A 19525-nucleotide genomic window follows, 5' to 3' on the forward strand; every position below is an offset into this window, starting at 1 on the left:
ACTGCGGTCACCAGCCGAGAGGCTGCACCCTGAGCCCCCTACCTCGGCACCTAGACTCCCGGCCGCGCACACGGCCATTGTTCTGCGAGAACAATACGTGCCGGATCGCCTGAATTCACCGTGTCGGGAGAAAACAAGGGCGAGGTTTGGCGGGCGGGGAGGCCGGGCTCGCTGACCCCCGCGCCGCTCTAACGGTCGTAACGGACAGCGGCGCGCGGGAGCGCTCCCCCCCTCCCCCCGCGCCTCAGCGGCGAGGCTGCCGGCGTCGCGCGCAGCGCCCCCCTCCATTGCCCCCCGTGAAGCCGTGTGCGCGAGGCGCGGAGCGCCCGCCGCTGCCCGAGGCGAGAGGCGGGCGGGGGAGGGCCGAGCCGCCGCCGCCGCCGCCTCTGACGCGATCCGCAGGCGCCGCAGCGCGGCCCCGGCCCGGCTCAGCCCGGCGCGGCGCGATGCGGGGCCGCAGTGACGGCGCGGGCCGCCCCGCGCTCCGCCCCTGCGCCGCGGCGGGGGCGCCGCCCGGCGCCATGCGCTGCCCGCGCCGCCCGCTCGCCGCCTGAGGCAGCCGCCACGGCCGCCGCCCGCGCCCTGCCCCATGGCCACCCCGGCGGCGGCGGGGCCCGGCGCCGCGCTGCCCCCGGGCGCGGCGCGCCGCGACTTCTACTGGCTGCGCTCCTTCATCGCCGGAGGTGGGTGCCGAGCCCGGCCCGGCCCGGCCGCCGCGGGCAGCGCGGCGGGCGAGGGGCGGCGTTGAGGGCGCCCGGGAGCCGCGGCCCGGGAGCCTTCCCCCGGCGGGCGTCGCCCCCTGCACGTGCTTCGCGGCGCCGGGGAGAGCCGTTGCGGGGCGGCCGGTTGAGCGCTGAGTGCCCCGGAACCCCGCTGGGGCGGCCGGGGAGCCTCTGTGCCCAGGTCGGCAGACGCGCGTCGCTGCTGCCGCGGAGGCTGAGGTGGTGCGGGGGGGAACACAGACAGCCCCGAGCACCCCCATCGCAAAGCCGTGCTGTAACTTCTTAAAAACCGCATTTATCGTTCCTATGGAGAGGTGGCTCAGCTCCGTTCCTCGTGAGGGTGTTTTGTTGTGTTTGAATCCTGCCGTGCTGCGCCCCGGCTGTGTCTGTCGCTTCCCAGCGGCGGTGCCGGAGGGTGCGGGGGAGACGCCGGCGGGTCCCGCAGCAGTCAGCCAGCGCGGGTGGCCGCAGGGGAGAGGAGGGAGCGGGGTGGGAAACCAGAAGTGGCCCTTCCTGAAAACTTCGCTGGGACTTCAGCGGCTGAGAGACATCGTGCTTCTTCATTTTGTAATCATGTAAAAGTAGTCAGGCTTTAAGGGTTCAGTATTATGTTTCTAATAGCAGATACCTCCTCCTTATTGTTCTTGTTTGATGTTCCTAAATGAGTTTCTTCCCACCTGTTCCATCTAAAAGCACGTTAGAAAATCCCTTTATTTATCTGTTGACGTTTAAGAGCTCTTACATTTTTATTCTTGGAAAGGTATTGCAGGATGTTGTGCCAAAACAACTATTGCACCACTGGATCGAGTAAAGATTTTGCTGCAAGCTCATAACCACCATTACAAACATCTAGGTAAGATGGCTGCTGTATATATAATTTTTGTTCTTAAGTGCAATGTTTATGATTTAGGAATGTTGATTTGTTCAATTAAGTGACTGTATAAAGAAAGGTATTAAGGCAGAAGGTTGTTTCCAGCTTGTCACTCTGGTGGGCTCTGTGCCATGCTTTGTGAGTGTAAAAACACAAAACAAAAAAACACGTAAAATGTGTCAAGCCTGTACCGGTAAATTCCTGTATCGGCTTGTTAGAAATTGAGATGTCAGAATAATCCTTAGTAAGGCATAGGACCTATGGCTTGGTCCTCCTCTTACTGAAGCAGCAGGTTGGTAATCACGGGTTTGAATCTCGGGTCATTTTATATAAAACCTGTCACTGCTGGTAACTCTATTACTGTCCTAGCTGCTATGCTAATGCCAGTTTCCAGGAGTTGTGGAAATTGGTACCTTTCAGAGTTGGTAGCGCTCAAAGAGGGGCTGGCGATCACGAGACCACTGATAGCTGGATCCTGGACGACTCGCGTGCGCTTACATTCGCAGACAGTAGTGTGACTGATATGAATTGACAATAAAAGTGAGTTTGTGCTTAACCTAAGGTGCAGGTGAGCTACGTTTGGTCTCAGTATCGATCCCATCAAGGTGAGAATATAAGCCTGTAAATACCAGTGTATTCAGAACCATTTCCTGTGTGAGTGTAATAGCGCCCTCTCGTGCATAGTATTTGAAATATTTTATATCACATGTTTTTAAAGTATGTCACAATGTATGTTCAGGAATTCAAGTGTACTACAGTTCCCCCCCCCAAATGATTTTGAGTTGGTTATGTTTAAGAGATTTTAATTTAGAAATTTGAGGTTTTTAACTTAGAAATTGAAGATCATTTATAAAAGTATTTAGGGTGTAGAAATAAATTTTAAAACAAAATTCAAATTCATTTCACTGTACCAAAAAGAGAAACACAAAACACCTGACAGCTCAGTACCACAGTCAGATAAGTATGCGTTCAGTCTGCAGTCTAAGAGTTGGAGGCTGAAATAATAAGTTTGACTAGTATTTTAAATCCCTATTTTTTGTTCAGTTTGTGTCGTGCCATAATTGACATAAAAATTGCATTCTCTGTTGGGGTGTGAGATACGATTCTGATTATGAGAAATGATTCTGGCTTGAATGCATGTTCCTGCTAGATGTAGGCAAAAAAGAAGATTTTTGTAGGTGGGATGTCTGTAAGCGCAGAGGCACAATGGTTTAGTTCATCAGAGTCCTCACAGAGTACTCTTACTGCCCTTGCTCTCTCGAGTTCATGGCACATGGATCTCAGCGTGCATTCTAAGAAATAAAAACAATTACTCATCGTTGTAGGGGCAGAGGGGAGAAATTCTAATCACAGCATAAGTATTTTCATGGGTATATAATAAGCATGACATATTTTAAAATAGATTTAATATTGTATTCTTACCACCCCAGAAACTAGTATTTGTTTGATTTAATCTCTATGGAAGTTTGTCAACTGTGCTTTTTTTTCCTGTATGGAAATAAGATAAATGTGTAAGCCTTTTTCAGATTCAGCTCTTATATCATTGATTAAATGGTTGCATTGGAATGTGGAAACTATTTGACTGTTACAATTAAACAAAAGTGCTGTGATAGGTTATTCCATCACTTAAAAAAATTTATTTGAGGATTTGATAGCAATCGTGTATACCTTACAATGTGTTTGTAATAAAACTGGAGGTTTGCCCAAACTCTGTGACTTTTGCACCATTTCCCACCTGTTAAAATGGAATAGTGTTGCTTCTTCTTAAAACATGTATTTGGAATAGAAAGCGTAAGATGCTTAGGTCATAAGTAATGAGAGTCTTAAACTTATTTTACTTTCTTAATTATGGCATTTAATCTCTAATTAAGCATGTAGCAATGATAGATAGTTTTGTTATGATTCTAGATTAGAAAAAAATCTTAATTGACTGGAATGCAAGTCAGTGAGTTCCCTTCCTTCTGTTGCTAATCTTAACTTCTGTGGGCAGATAGTATCATCCGCAATAGTTCTCCTTACAGTCCAGGCACATCATGGGGCCTGAAATACGTGAATTCATAAGGAGCTTCACAGAATCTGGAAGGCGAGAAAGCTGATAAAACTTAACCTTAAACCTCTTCTTCCTGTTGATGTTTGGGCCTTGAAAGTAGATTTTTCTACCCTCTGTAGTTACATGGCCATAGTTCTTAGTATACTGTCTTACTGTCAGTAATACTTGCTTGATTTTTATTGTGACTTAAATATCTCTTTTTGTATTGCTGACAGGAGTGTTTTCTACATTGCGTGCCGTCCCAAAAAAGGAGGGTTACCTTGGGCTATATAAAGGAAACGGGGCAATGATGATTAGAATCTTTCCATATGGTGCAATTCAATTTATGGCATTTGACCAATATAAAAAGGTAGTATAGCTTTTTTTTTCTTTTCTTTTTTTTGTGGCTACAATGAATACAGGTTCTTTAAATTACCAAATCAAACACTGAAACTTTTGTGCCCTATTAGCTGCATGTCTTTTTTCAGATTGGTTAATTATACCTGAATCTGCTCATTAAAAACATCAGGGAGACAGTGAAACTCTTTGCAGCATTGCCTAAGGGGAAAAAAATTCTTACCTATTTTAGTGCTTTTGTATTGCTGTGAATCTTTACTTTTTTGTTGTTGTTTAAACAAGATATCCTGGAGTCTGCTGCTAGCCATTTTGCTAGAAAGGGAGCCCTTTGTAAATAAAGTAGGAGTAAAATGTAACCTCTTTGTTTTACTGTGTTGGGACTCTTATTACTTGATAGCTGGAATAACTTACTCAAAACTCAAAAGTCTGGATTTATGACCATCATATTTGACACATCAAATGGCTATGTCACCTTGTAGATAAATTGGCGTGCAGGAGAACATGCGTATTTCAGGGTCTCACAGGCTCTGTGGATTCCTTTCTACTTTCATGCATTTACTCTTGTAAGAAATTTCAAATAAATACCTGCAGCATCTTTTGGAGGTTAGGTGTTAACATGAACATGTTTTTAAGTGTTACTTATACAAGATCAAAAATATAATTTTACTGTTAGCCATGAGGAATTTCTTGTCTGAAAGGTCAGACATAGTTCCCATTGAAGTAAATTGCATGATCTTTACTGAAGACAGTGGGACTCAAATTGCAGTCCCTTTCTAGAAGAGCAAGTTTCAGAAGACCAATACAAGGAAGTAACTGTAATGAGTTTCATGTGTTCTTTTTAGTGGTGTAATCATAAATGCTGTTGATCAAAACATTATGCTTGTTTTATGTTGTGTCAAGTAAAAGAATGCATGCCATGCTTTATAACATAATGATTTATGATTCCACAAATTTCAAGGAACCATTTGACATCATAACTTTTTCTTTTATCTTATAATTGACAACAAACATTAAAGATGCTTTGCAGGAGTGTGTCAAAGAGGAAGAACACGGTTCTCATAGAAGGAAGATAGGAAATTATCATCTTTATAGCGGAAATTGCTTCTTAAAATTTCTCAGTTATTTGCTATAAGTCTGGAACTTCTAACTTCCTTCCAGGACTGAGATTTAGGAATTTTATTTATTTAGGAATATAGGAAGTTTATTCTATCAAATACTCGTCCAGTCTGGCACACGCTCTCTCGGCTTTTTTTTTTTCTTCCCCTTTTAATCTGGCTAAGCATATGGTCTTGAAGATATCTTTACAGGAATAAGTTTCACATGCTGTGTGTGGGGAAAATAATTTCCTCTTCTCAGTTTCAAACATGTCACTCTTCAACTTTGCTCAGTGTCCTTTGCTCTCTATCATGCAGGAAGGATAGTATTCAGTTTGCCTTGTTTGACACACATTAAAGATAACTAAATAAATAATTAATCTGGCTTCTTAAGTAAATAGTACTAATACTTTCAACTAGTCGTTCGTTTTATTAGTAGCAATTTTAGTACTTAGGTGTTGTTAATAAAAAATTGTTAATAACAAATTTTCAGGAAATTCTTTTAACGATAATTAAGTGCTCTGGTTTGAATTTGTAGTTTTGTAAACTTCTTAGAAACAGCTACAGGGTTTGCATCAATATGCTAGTAAACTGTGATGTACTTTCCTATATTTTCTGATATGACTATTGTAAATACAATAAATTGTATTGTTTGATATTTCATAGGTAATAAAGAAGCAACTTGGGATTTCAGGGCATATACATCAATTAATGGCTGGATCTATGGCAGGTATAGTTTTGCACTAGCATTTCAGACATCCCTTTTGCTGAAAAGCTCGTGTGTTTAGAAGATGATTTAATGTGTTTTCATGTCAAACTGTGCTGTAAACTTGTATTAAGAAAAAAGGATAGTAAATGTTTTAATATAATGAATAGTTGCTTAATTGAAAACAATTGTCTAAAAGTATTCTTTTAAGCATATTAAATTCAAACATTGAATTCTGTGCTGTGTTGTCAAGCATAGTTATTACAGTGTTTATTATGATTTAGAAAAAGAAAAATCCAGTGTCATTAAGATAAAACATAAAAGTGAAAGTTTTAGCAGAATTGGCTCATCAGCCTGTCTGCCATTGCGACCAGGTTGAGTATAAGCCCAGAGAAATAGAGAATTGTAGCTGCTTAAATGGTGGATTCTTTGGATTTCCCTGAAATGTCTAGACTTGCAACATACAATGTAGGATTGTCATGATACTCTTTAAAGCATGCGTGTGAACATCATGTGTCAATTAGTGAAACAGCAGTAGAATAAACTACTTTTAAACTGTCAGTATAAAATACGATTATACATACCTATTTTCCTCTTGCCAGTTACTTGGCCAATAGTAACTAAGGAAAAATAGGGGAAGGTAAGTAACAGTGGACTGAGTTTTAATCAGAGGTTCTTTGTGTGTCTTTTACCATTTAAAACAGGCTTAGTACTGTCTGTTGGCAGTCCTTATATAGCTACAGCATGAAGGTTAATATGTATTCTTTTCTGAAATAAAAATACAGTGGATTATTAATACTATCTTTAGTTAAACTAGAAAGACCTCATGAAAGTACTGTGGTTTTGCATGCCATCAGAAAGAAGGGAAAGAGAATGAAAAGAAACTATTCAAAAATCCTAAAATATAGTAAATCTACTTGGTAAGATGTGTTCCAGAACTTGGCTGGCTTTCTGTCTGAAAGAAGCGGAAAAAATGCATATATATATTTTGTTCTGCCTTTTAAGTGCACTAAAGAATGCTCTTTATTTTTTCCAAAAGCTGCTTATTATTTTTTTCAGGAGCCTTCTCAGAGTGCAGGAACCACAGATGTGAGGCACTGTATAAGCATTAAATATCAATTTAATTCCACCAGCGTTGGACATGGTGGAATTCTTTGTGTAGCTGAATTGGTAGCATTTGTCATCATTTTTAAGCACCTTACTGGTTGAGTCTTCTGCACAGTTAGGGTAACGGAAATAAATTTAATATATGGTACTATCTGGAGAGCACAATCAACTGCAATGCTTAGTGTGGTGCATTTAAATATAATACAAAGGAAGTTTCCGGTGTGGAGAACCCCGAAACTAAGTACATAAGCTAGTGTATTATACAAGTGTATTAATAGTATGATGTGTTTTGGAATCTTATTACTAGGTGACATTAACTGCTTTTGGGGGGTCTTAATTAGATAAATGTTAAGGGGAGAGGGTTTATATTGAGGATAGTAAGAGGAAGGAGGCACCAAGGAAGAGCATAGAGTTTGGAATATGATACAGAGATTCTCTCAAATTGCAAATATGAGAAAAGACCCTTAGAGAAACTGTTAATATTCCTAGCTATAGCTCCTCTGGCTTAGTCTCTTTCTGGCTCCACTAAGGGGTATTCTTCTGCTGCTTCCACATTAAATAGCTGCAGGAGAGATGCACCCTCGTGCTGGTGGAGAGGGGTCTTCACAGTTACTTGGAACCCAATATTATGCAGATGAAGATGGGTAGCCCCTGTTTGCCTTTCCCTTTTGTTCCCTCTCTGTCATCCAGCCACACAGCCATCTGCATTCACTTCAGTGTATGCTATTGATACTTAAATCGTGCTTATGCCGGAGTTTCCAACATTGCTAACACTCAACAGACCTGAATCAGCTTCAAAATGGTGGTAAACTTTTGAATATCTTCTGCAACAGATAAACAGGATCAAAGGCATATCCACAGTGAAGAGAAAAGCAGTGAGGGTGGGGGCAGTGGAGTGAGAGAAAAGAAAAACCTATTGTTATGCATATATTTAAGGAGGCCAAGTTAAAGTTACTGTGGAAACTTTAACTCTGAATTTCCTGAGCCTTGTGTGATTCAAATTTCAGTTGTAACACCTCATTAACAGATAAATGCCTTATAACTTCCTTTAAGGAAAGACAGCTGGGGGAGAGGAAAAATCATAGATATTAGTGTGGTTTAGGAAACCAAATGATCAAACACCTGCATATATTATTTCTTACAGGACAATTTTGAAAATAAAAGCCTTTTTTGAGTTTTCTTATTGAAAAAAAAATATGAATTAAAACACAGAAACATGTATTTTCTTATCTGCACTTGATTAACTCCAAAGCAGCCACAAAAGAGCAGAAATTATCAGAATAAACTTGCATTCCTTGAAACAAATACAGAAGGCACTTTTTTGTAGCTAAAAGCAATTGGTAAATAGCATGGATTTAGGAGGATACGGCTGTCTCATTTGTAAATAAGACATAATTAACACTTATCTAATTGAGTAAACATATAAAAGAATCTGTGGTGTTTATTTATTTAGCTGCAATTCAGAAAGAAGTACAATTACATTTTACAGGTCTAGAAATATTAAGACCTGTAAACTTTCCAGTTCTTTACCTTGCCTATTTTTTCCCTCATCAGCTATTTATCTCTATGCATAGTTTTTGAAGTTTTTTTTTCTTTTGGTAGACGCCTCCTTGATAAATTAGTCTACTTTGTTATATTAGTGAAGGAGCACATCCCCTGCAGTTGAAGGCTGTGGCCTGTACTCGTTTTTGGGATGCTACACCTCTGAATCATCTGGTAGTTCTAATTTGCTCTAGGTCAGTTGTGAACAAGTTACCTGGAGCACAATATAGAAATCAGAAAAACTTGTGTATCTGGCTGATATGTTGGTACCTGATTTTTGTAAAAAAATATTTCACTTGTTCCTTCTCTTGCTGTAGCAATTGTTTATTTTTGTTTTCAAAGAAAGCTGATGACTAAGAATGGAAGAATAGTGAGGAAACTGGAAGATGAGATAGATGCCCATACAGCTAGTCTCATTAATAACTCCCAACGCTTGGGAAGCAATTAAAAGACATCCTGATAATTCCATTCCCATTGGGCTTCATTTACACTTAGTCTGTGTAAACCAGTATCTTGTTCTAAGAGTGCTCAAAGATGCTTGAGGAAAACATGACAAGTGAAAAATGATCTTTCCGTGACTTCAGGGTGGTAGGGACTTACGAGTCAGCATTTGCAACAAAAAATTCTGCTGTATTAGAAGTGGTTCCTTTGAGGGGAAAAAACCCAACAACATTGCCATATTCTTTCAGGTCACGCACTGGAAATTGCAGTATATGTCTCTTAGCTGGAGATAGATTTTCAATTCTGTCATGTTTAACCAGCCATGGGAGAGATTTTTGGCCCAACTCCAGTTAGCTGAAAGAGACTTTGCTGCCTCAAGACAGGGGATCAGCCTTAAGATGTTGTGGTCTGAGCTCTGACAAATCATAATATTTAGGGAGTAGAAATGAGATTAGTGTTTCTGTAGGCTCTCCCACTGGCTTTCACTGTCAAAAAGCTGGCCTCCGTTACTCCTGGAAAAGATACTGTTCCTTCTGAGCTCAGAGGAAATCTTGATCCCTCCCAATGTACGTTTTGCTCAGAGGAGCAGTAAGAAATAAGAGCAATATGCCTGTCCCAGCTCCTTCAGGAAAACATTTTCTGGCTCACAGTAGCTTTACTGAGCTGCTAATTCCAGAAATCCTGTTTTTTCAGAATTCATGGCTAGAGGATTTTAATATAAAGTAAAAAAAAAAAAACAAAAAAAAAAACACCCTGTTCAGAGCCTTATTACAGATTTTTTTTTTTCAGTCTCATCATTTTTTTTCCATTTTTTTCCCCCCTCCAACTCAAAGTGCTATTTTTGGGCTTAGTGTTGATTACTTAGTGCAGTCACCAAACTCTTGTTGGTTTATTTGCTAGTCTTTGTTCAGAGAGTATTCCTGGATAGTTATCAGTGCATGATTGGTAAGAGCAGGGATAAAGTTGTTTGTTTTCTGAAGTAGGATGACTTTCCTGTGAACTCTGTAAAAGCTCCCCCCAACTTGTGTTTCAAAACTGCTTGCATTAACCCATTTTGCAATATTTCTGAACATCTCAGGCAATTCGTTGGGAAAAGGCTGCAGTTTGTGAGGGATTGCATTTAATAATGTAGTTCAGTGGAAACGGTCCTAGAATTGCTTTGGTGTTTTGCAGCTTCTAACTTTAGAACCCTATGGGTGAAACTGCATCAGAAATCAACTGCAGATGTCTGCTTTTCAGAGGCATAGTCCAAAATCCCTGAAAGAGATGTTTTTCTCTTCTAAAATAAAAGTTACTGGTAGGATATTCCAGAAGGCAACAATCTTTACTCTTAATTGACAGCTGACCAATGTCAGCTTTTTTGGATATCTTGTTCATGCTATGAATTCTTTCCCCATCTAATCCTGATATGTCTGTCTGATCATTCAGCTTATTAATTTTTTTTCTCTCCAAACATAAAAGTTACAGAGAACTTTGCTGGAGCTGTGCCCCCCCTCCCCATGGTTTTCTTGTGGCTTTGTGGGAAAGGGGGGAAATGATGAACATACAAAACCAGGTATCAGTAAGAGAGTATTCAAGCTTAAGAGGAAGTGCCAGTTTCCTGCCAGTGTGCAAAAGTGTGCGCATCCTCTGTAGGACCAGTTTTTAAAGGTGGTGTTTAGCTAAAGCAGAGTGGTTTGGGGGGAACGGAATATGAATTACAAATGTTTTTGCTCCTCCTTTTTTCTTCTTTTCCCAGGATATTTTTTAGTGTCAATGGTATACTATGAGAAAACAAGCTCTCTTTTTAGTAAACAGTTTTAACTCCCCCCCCACACATCATTTGTCAGTGATCTGAGCAGTTTACCTCAAAGGCTAGCAGTAGGAGAGAACTTGTTATTCAGGTAACTGTATTACAGGAGTTGTTCTTTATATGGGAGTTCCATTTGTGATCTGTTTACAAAATTAGAAGCTGGTCAGCATCTAAACACTTTTGAAGTAGCTCATAACTGGATGAATCCTAAGATACGTGTTTCCTAGCAGCTTGTGAAATCTGTAAATAGCTTTCTTTGGTCAGAAACTTAAAACAGAAGTGGTGGTGTAGCATGAACTTTAAAAATGCAGTAATTCCTGGTCAGATCCTTTGGGCCTTAGCTATAGACAAGATACCTTGCACAACAGTGGCTTCGTACGGAGCTGCATGTATGGAGTTGCAGAATCTGGTTCTGTTTATGTATCTTTATGATTCAGAGTTAAAGTGTGAAATTTGACAGTTTGGGATTTGTTTGTTTAAACTCAGTATTCTTCATTAGTGGGATCCTGACTTTATCTTAAATGTCATCAAAATGTATCTGGTATTTTCAGATGCCGTAGATATATACATGTATCCACATCCAGTAATCACACATTCAAATTCTGACACAACTTTTTGGAATTAACCATGTAAATGTGGTGATTTGACCTTTTAGGTATGATAGGGTTAAGTTTTATGGCCACAAGACTGAAGCACTTGAGTGGTCTGGTGCATATGAGCCATGGACTTAAAAGGACTGTTCATGTGAATGCAGTTAGGCCTATGAATTTTTGGAGAATCAAAGCTTAGGCGTGCAGCTTCAGCGTACACCAAGTGTAAACATAAATCCTTTTTGTGTTGCTGAAGCTAGACTTCCTATGTGCTGATTATAAGTGATTTTTTTAAATGTTTCATTAACAAAATAATTTGTATACATTGTTATATTTACTGCCACGAAAGGAAATTCTGTTTTTCAAAATAATCCTAGAACCAGATAAGGTGTAGGTGAGTTTTGTTTGCTTGTTTTGTTTTTGTTTTTAATAAAGGTATTACAGCAGTGATTTGTACTTACCCTCTTGATATGGTTAGAGTTCGTCTGGCGTTCCAAGTAAAAGGGGAACACAAGTACATGGGAATTATCCATGCATTCAAGATGATTTACACAAAGGTATTTTTTTTTAATCTTCAGTCCTGTCAAAGCAAAATGTGCTCTTTAAATAATGTTGCACAGCATTAAAAATAGTGAGTTGGTGGAAAATTCACACATGACTTCATTGTGTGTGCACTGAACTTTTTAATGTAAAAAAATTACCTGGACGCTTTGCTGCTAAGAATTAGCTCAGACTGGAAGTGGGAAGTCAAAAACAAACAGCAGAGAAAAGTTTGTTTTCAAGAACAAGTAGTAATGACACCAAAAAATATGGGGAGGAGGGATGTGTGTAATTCAGAAACATCTCCTAGGTTCTAATTTTGAATGTATGTTTTTCTCCTTGATAATTTTTTTTCCCCTTCTTTATCCTTTGGAGCCAGGCAGTCCTCCCCTAAGTTCTTCAGGCACAAGAAATTCAACTTGATTTATAGCTCCTTGTTGCTAGATGATGCTAGTCAGATTGCTGTTGTGTGAATCTATATGAACAGCTATAAAACTTGTTAAGATGTTTGTTATATTTCTTGCCACAAATTTGCTTGTATTTTTCTTTCAAAGGAAGGTGGTTTTCCTGGATTCTACAGAGGTCTGACGCCAACTGTTGTAGGAATGGCTCCATATGCGGGTAAGTTAAAAACGGAACATGCCAATCCTTTGGCAGCTATGCTAAATTTACATAGTACATTTGCACACTTAGGCTTCTGTTAAAATGAAGGATTCAGTTTTTCCTAAGACTGAGTGGAGGGAAAGGCAATGAGAAGCATTTGCAACTCTTTAATCTTACTCTAGAAATGATTAATTGCATTAAAGCATCTTAAACAGGCAAAATGCAGCTTTTCTGGGACTTGGAGCTGAGAGGGACAGAGGTAAAGTGGTGATTCCCTTTCTGTTCTGCTTCCCAGTTTTCCCACAAGAATAGGGTCCCTTTCTATGAGAGGCTGAGAGTCTCCATAGATGGAGAATGGAGCCTCTGTATTGGCTCCATCTCCTGGTTACTTCTGTGTAAGTACTCAGACTAACATTGCTGGCATGGGATGGAGGAGTATCTGAACTGCCTACCTGAACTACTCTCTTATTTAAAAGATAAGGAATGTTTTATTAATTTCTTCAGTTAAGTAGATCTTAGCAATTGCTCTTAACAGCAATCCAGTGGTTTAGAAACCACAGTCTAGCTTATTTGAAGAGTTCTCTTAATATTAACTATAAATGTCAATTAATTTGTACAGAAGTTACTATAGAAGTACAAAGCATTGTATGTCTATTCTATTTTTTGTGCTTAAGAAAAACTTCTAATAGAAATGGAAAATAATTTCATTTTGTAAATGCAACTTTGTGTTTATAATGATACATACATCAACAAAGAGTTTGTTGTTTTGTGAAAGTCTATATAAAATTAAATTTCTTTTTAGGTTTTTCATTTTTTACCTTTGGTACCTTAAAGAGCATTGGACTTGCTCAAGCACCTAACTTGCTTGGACGGCCTTCATTAGATAATCCGGATGTCTTAGTTTTGAAAACACATGTAAATCTGCTGTGTGGTGGCATAGCTGGAGCGATAGCTCAGACGATATCGTAAGTTTGGAATGTTGCTTGTTTTTGTTTTCTGTATAGCTGTTCATCCTAACAAAACGATGTTACCTGAGAATAAGATATTTTGCAAGTCTAGTTATTAGTAAGTTCTTTTAACCAGGTTAATCTGACACTGGAACTGACTTATTTCATAGTGTTTCACATACTACATACTTATTTAGTCTTCAGAGGCTTTGAAGGTATGTGTATCGAACAAATCGAGACAAAACTCCTATTAAATTGAGTTGGAATATTCTTTGTTACGCTGCACAATTTGTCCCATAAATATAATTTGTGGAGTTCTATTATTCCAATTTACTTTTAAAACAATGTCATTTGCAAAGCCATGGAATACAGAAATAGATGTCTAAGATATTGTGTTTGGCATCAGTTTATTTTTACTTTGTCTGCTCTCTCCAGTCTCACGCTGTCCTTGTTGTATTTTGGTTTTGGCCATAAAGTAAATTAATTTGGACTCATCTGGCATCATTTTTTCACTAAATCACTACATTACAAATGTCACATACATTTTCTATTAATCCTTAAACTGATAATTTTATTTTTAATTCAGGTATCTTCTTCCTCCATCGTTTTATGCAGACTGTTTTATACTCTCATCTGATCTTCACGCGTCTCCTTTACTTGTGCCAAATGGAATATACTAAGAGATCTGATTTGCTGGTTTTGATCATATAGGGGAAGTCTCCTTTTTTGGAGAACTTTCAGCTGTGTTGAGAATCTGAGCTGGATTCCTGACTCGCTGAAAAGGGAGCTTGGAGGTTTCACAGGGACTTCTTTATATTAATTTTTTTTAGCAGTATTCATATAGTCATCATGCATCTGGTTGAACTGCCATTCAAATATCTCCTCTGTAGATATCCACTTGATGTAACTCGTAGGCGAATGCAGTTAGGAGCAGTTCTCCCAGACTCTGACAAGTGCCTGTAAGTGTTTTCCTTACACAGTTAATGACACTTTTATTGATAATGCTGGATTTTTGTGAGCAAATTTTTGTTTGTATTTCAACTAAATTTTCAGTGGCTTTCCATATCAGTAGGATCCTAAAGAAGAGAGGCCGCCTGCTTCTACTGAAGTGAGATGTTTGTGAGATTTTTTTTGTTAATGGTACAGAACCTGTTCCATAAGATAATTGTGTAATACTGTTTTATCTGACCTTTTTTGTATTTCTGAGGTTCCCAGATTTTTGCAGTTTGCTTTAGTCCACTAGATATGGAATTACCGTAATAACATTAAAACCAGAGTATTAAATCACCTTACATCTTAAAAAAAAAAAAAAAAAAAAATCTGAATTTCAAATTGCCCCAACCAAATTCAATACCAGAAAAGTTTTATCTTGGTTTCTTTCAACTTGGTGAAATTGTGGTTCTCTGAATCTAGTGTGATTCAGTATTAACTCTCATATGGCAAATTTAATCCTACAGTAGTCTTTCTTTTAGTTACCTTTCATAAACACCCTAAAAGTGTTTACTGTGAAAATTGCTGTTCTGTTCTCCTTAGCAGCATCAATTTTTAGCTTGACTATTTTCCACTTCAGGTTCTTTTAAAATAAAAATGTGTTAATTGTTCTTGGGCTTCTGTTTTCTGTGTTTCTGAGAACTAATACCTTTACAGACATTAGACTTCTTAATTAAACAATTTGTTGCAACTGTATTTGGAGAGAGCCATGCCTGGAAGGATAGTAGACATATATGTCTTTAGAGTATAGGAAGATAAAACAAGTAAGAAATCTCGAAGCTTTGAGGAATATGGAAGATGTTCTCAAAGGATAATGTCTGTATTAGGTTGTAAATACTGAGCACCTTCTAGATTTTTACTCAAGGGCTTTCGATTTTAGTGTCCATTCTGCTTTAATAAGGTTGGATGTCATACTTACCACAAATACTAGCATTTCTCTCTGGAGAAAAAACACTAGGTCTTCTGAAAAAAGAAGGAAACTACACACATGTGCAAGGTGTGAAATATAGGACTAAACATAAACTTTACAGGACTAAATGTAAACATAAGCTTTAGAAGGAAGGACCTGTGCTTAAAGAAAGAATGGCATACAAGCCTAAATTCTTATGTGCAATTTAAAAGTGGATGTTATATTGGGAAAATTGTATTTTCCTGTTGCTCTGAATCACATTTGTAAGATGGAAATGGTGCTTCTCAACTCCCTCCTGCCAGATAAGATGACAATGTGTGCAACCATTCTCGTCTAAAATTTCTTAATCTGTCTTTTATTTTCAGCCTGAAAAAAACCTGTCCTCCTTTAGATGAGACTGCACTGTCCTTCTGTCCCTTTACAGAAAGCAGTCACTTCAGTCCAGGCAGACAATCCCCGTTTTTCCACACCTGAATCCTTTCCTCTTTCCAGTTCCCAGCTTTTGTGCTTAAATTTCTTGCAGAAGCTCAGACTCTCTTCCAAGTCCTAAAAGTACCTTCATGCTCCACTTTGTGGAGTCGCATGCCCTTTTCCTATAGATCTCTTAAGAACCAAATATAATAAGTGAAGAAAGTGATTCTGACTATTGAATGTGTGTATTTGATAATGATTTGAATTCTTATTTTTCCAGTACAATGGTGCAGACACTGAAATACGTGTATCAACAACATGGAATAAGAAGAGGATTATACCGTGGTTTATCTCTAAATTACATTCGTTGTATTCCTTCACAGGCCGTGGCTTTTACCACATATGAACTTATGAAACAATTCTTGCACCTCAACTAAAATATTTTTCAAACTTTACTGTAGAACTACACTATCAGTCTTCAAACTATATTTGTGAGTAAATTACTTGAAATTTAAAAAACTATCTGTTACTGTGGAACTGCTGTTGTCTGACAACTTAGTTTTATTTGCCAAAACATGGTTAATTTCCTGGAGTGAAACCAGGAAACAGATAAAAATGAACAGTAGTTAGCTATAAACATTTTTTTGCACTTGATCTTGTAAGCTTCCTTAGATTAAGGTTAAGAATTACACAGTTTTACAATTATGCCCAGATTTTATACGGGTTTTGAGCTGTTAGTTATTTAGCTTTATCACCATTCCAGGAATTATACTCATGGTTATATTGCTTTTTAAGCTAGTAGTTAGGCATCTGTTCTTCAAAAATTAAATTGAATAAGCTGATTTGAGTAATACATAATGATTTTCAAACCCAAATATTTGTCAGCCTTGTAGAAGCTGAATTCAGTAGACCACAATTTAAGCATCTTTTCATTCTTTTTTTGTACAAGTTTTCTGTACAGTAAGAACAATGCATATATCTTCAGATGGGTACGTATGAAAGTCTCTTCAACCATTTCAATAAATAATGACAATGAGATGTATTTAATGTTATTAGCAATCTCGCAATTAGGAAATCAGTTTCTTTGCACACTCCCTAATCTAAAAAATCTGTATCTATCCACACAATTAAAACCAGGTCTGGGGCAGTATTAGTTTTACAACAACAAGTGTTAGAAGAAATCTCTTAAACACAGTTAGTATGGGCCTGATCTTGTAATGCATTTATGTACCTTTTCTGCAGTGCTGAATATTCTCAAATCATTTTCCACTACTGGCTCCTACAAACAGGTTTGTCTGTACCTTAAAACATGGTGACAAACACAACTGCATGCTGCTGCATTTACTTGTTTGGGCATATGGATAATAGTCAACCTCTTGGCCAAAAAAAAAAAAAAAGATTGTATTGGAGTCTGTAGATGTGTATATGTACTGTCTCTAAAGTATGATATGCAATAGACTATTACACTTTTTTTCCTCCTACAATTTCTTTTGTAAAGGAATTACTTTCTAGACTTGTTCATACATGATTGGTACTCTTGACTTTTATTCACTTGATTCAGGAAACTGTAAAACATTTACTTTAAGTGATGTAAGTTATTTATTTATTGTAAATATTTTAGCAGTGTCCTTTACGATTTGGTAATGGTCATGTTAACTAAATTGGTGGTTGGTAAGATCAATTTGCTTAATTCTGACAAATTTTACAAACTGGAATTTGAATTATATATCCAAGAATTTTTGTGGCTTATTTTTTTCCCCCCAGTTTCTTAAAAGTATGTATTTCTTTGATATTTAACAATATAGTTACAGACAGAGAATGAGATGTATTTGAATTTATTTTATTAAAAATCTTGAACTAATATCTTTGTGTGATTTGTAAGTGCTGCAGCCCAAAAAATGCATGCTTCTGGAATTATCTGTATGTTTCCCCATGTAGGTAAACTTGCATAAAACTGTCATTCTTAATTAAAAAGAGACAACAATTCAGCTCTTGGTCTGATCTTTAGTTTTATTTGAAGGAAAACTATATCACAGTGAATGTTTATCATTAAAAGTCCTTACAGGAGAGTTAAACCCACTATTTGAAAAAACAGCTGTGGGCTGTGCCATTTTTATTTCTTTGTTGTTTTACAGTGCAAACATCATAACTGTCTTGTCAAGTTTGTTCATCAGTTCTGAGACTCAAGTGCCAGTCTTTTTTAATACTGATAAGGATGTTTAAAGAGTTTTACATTTTAATTTTACTATAAGTGATATATTTTAGGAACTCTGATAGATTTGCACTTATGTCTTGAAAAATTAAGTATTCTGCAGAATAAAGTAGAATCCAGTATGTTCACTTTTAAGGGGGGAAAAAAGCGGTAAAAACTGTCCCTGAAACAATTCAGTAGGATGCTGAGTGTAAGAAATAGAACTGTTGGATGAAACAGTACTGTATTTTCAGCATTAGTTTTTCAAAACAAAATTTTAAATTTTATTAACAACGAAAAAAATCAAAAGTATTTTAATATTTCAAAAAGGCTTATGAAAGAAACATACTTGTGCCCAGGGGCTAGTTTAGAGGAGGCTTGAGCTTCCTTCGAAGTTTTTGGGCAGATATTTCTAAATTTTTCTGAAAGGGTTAGCTATTCTTACTCAGTGAAAACACACGATTTTTTATGAATATCTGACTGCTACAGGCAGGAGAGAGAAACATGGAGACCTAATTGTCTGCCCTATTTTTTTCACCACAGCCCTATGAAAATTTCTTTTTGTTTTGAACTATTGAGTTTTTTTCTTCTAAAAATCTTTCTTGTCTGTCTTCCCTATTTCCAGTGTACTGAATTGACAGATCTTATTTTTAGCCAGTAGAAAGTAAAATAAATCAGACTCCAGCCAAACTCACTTCTATACATCAGTCTTGTACTTTCAAATTACACATTTTTTCTGCTTAATTTCTTAATGAATAGAAAATTTTTTTTAAAGTTTGAATTTTTATTATTCAACACATTATTAAGGTTTTTTTCTGAGAGCGAGTTCTTCTCAATAAGTTCACGATAGTGAGAAGAGCACACTTGAATCTTAGAATTTTATTTTTTTATTTTATTTATTTTATTTTATTTTTTAATTGCAATCAGTTATGTTTTTATATACATCAGCACAGGCTATACTTTCAAGAGTAGCTTGACTTCTGGTGCATATTTAATGTTTAAAATATGTATCTATATATAAACACACACAGTTATATATATTCTAGCCCATAGTTTCCTGTATATGTATAATTAGAGTTGGAAACAAATTTGAGGAGTTTTTAATTGCTATTGGACATGCACGTTTTTCATTTGTCAAGATGCTTGATTCAAATTCACCTTAAATTTGTCTGTTCTTTGGGAGGTGAGGTTACCTTGTTAACTATCTTCTTACTACTTAAAAAAGTTACGGTTGATCAATAACTTCAAGGAAACCAAATATCTTTAAATTATGGATTTATTTTCAAACTACACTGACAAACATTTCATGGTATGGCAATTAGCAATAAATTATATATTTGTGTGTTTCCTTTCTAGAAACTTTGAAAGCTATTACAGACTGGTGGATGGGTGGGTTCTTTCTTACTTTAGTTACTTCAAAATGATTTTGAAGACTTTCTCCCTGTGGAGAAAATTTGTATCTTTTAGTAAACTTCCAGGATAATTCCAAGGTTTTATAGTTTTCTTCTTTACTGTTTACTTGGCAGTAAAATAATAGATCACAACCCTAAATGATGGTTTTACTGAATGAAGAGGTCAAAATATCCGGAAGTTGTTGTCTTCTTTTCCTAAACATCCATGTCATACTCTCATAATTGCTAGTTCTACCCAGTGGAAGATTTTTTCTTTTTAGAATTAACATA

At 37.6% G+C, this 19525-nt stretch overlaps 1 protein-coding gene across 4 annotated transcripts; it reads left to right on the forward strand.

Annotated features, from left to right (window-relative positions):
- The first annotated feature begins 375 nt into the window (after window positions 1–375).
- Window positions 376–17640, forward strand: SLC25A16 (solute carrier family 25 member 16). Of its 4 annotated transcripts, none has more exons than XM_064513662.1 (9): window positions 377–683; window positions 1483–1575; window positions 3859–3992; window positions 5740–5803; window positions 11687–11808; window positions 12346–12412; window positions 13197–13359; window positions 14232–14300; window positions 14395–14942. In XM_064513662.1, the coding sequence occupies exons 1-9, from the start codon at window positions 590–592 to the stop codon at window positions 14411–14413; spliced, it is 825 nt and encodes a 274-aa protein (XP_064369732.1). In that variant the 5' UTR covers window positions 377–589; the 3' UTR covers window positions 14414–14942. The 4 variants fall into 4 exon arrangements, with proteins under 4 accessions (XP_064369731.1, XP_064369732.1, XP_064369730.1 ...); XM_064513659.1 differs by lacking the exon at window positions 14395–14942 and adding an exon at window positions 15933–17640 and having other exon boundaries at window positions 379–683; XM_064513661.1 differs by lacking the exons at window positions 14232–14300; window positions 14395–14942 and adding an exon at window positions 13928–14209 and having other exon boundaries at window positions 376–683.
- The last annotated feature ends 1885 nt before the right edge of the window (window positions 17641–19525 follow it).

The sequence above is a fragment of the Dromaius novaehollandiae genome, chromosome 6, assembly GCF_036370855.1.
Source record: "Dromaius novaehollandiae isolate bDroNov1 chromosome 6, bDroNov1.hap1, whole genome shotgun sequence".
NCBI lineage: Eukaryota > Metazoa > Chordata > Aves > Casuariiformes > Dromaiidae > Dromaius > Dromaius novaehollandiae.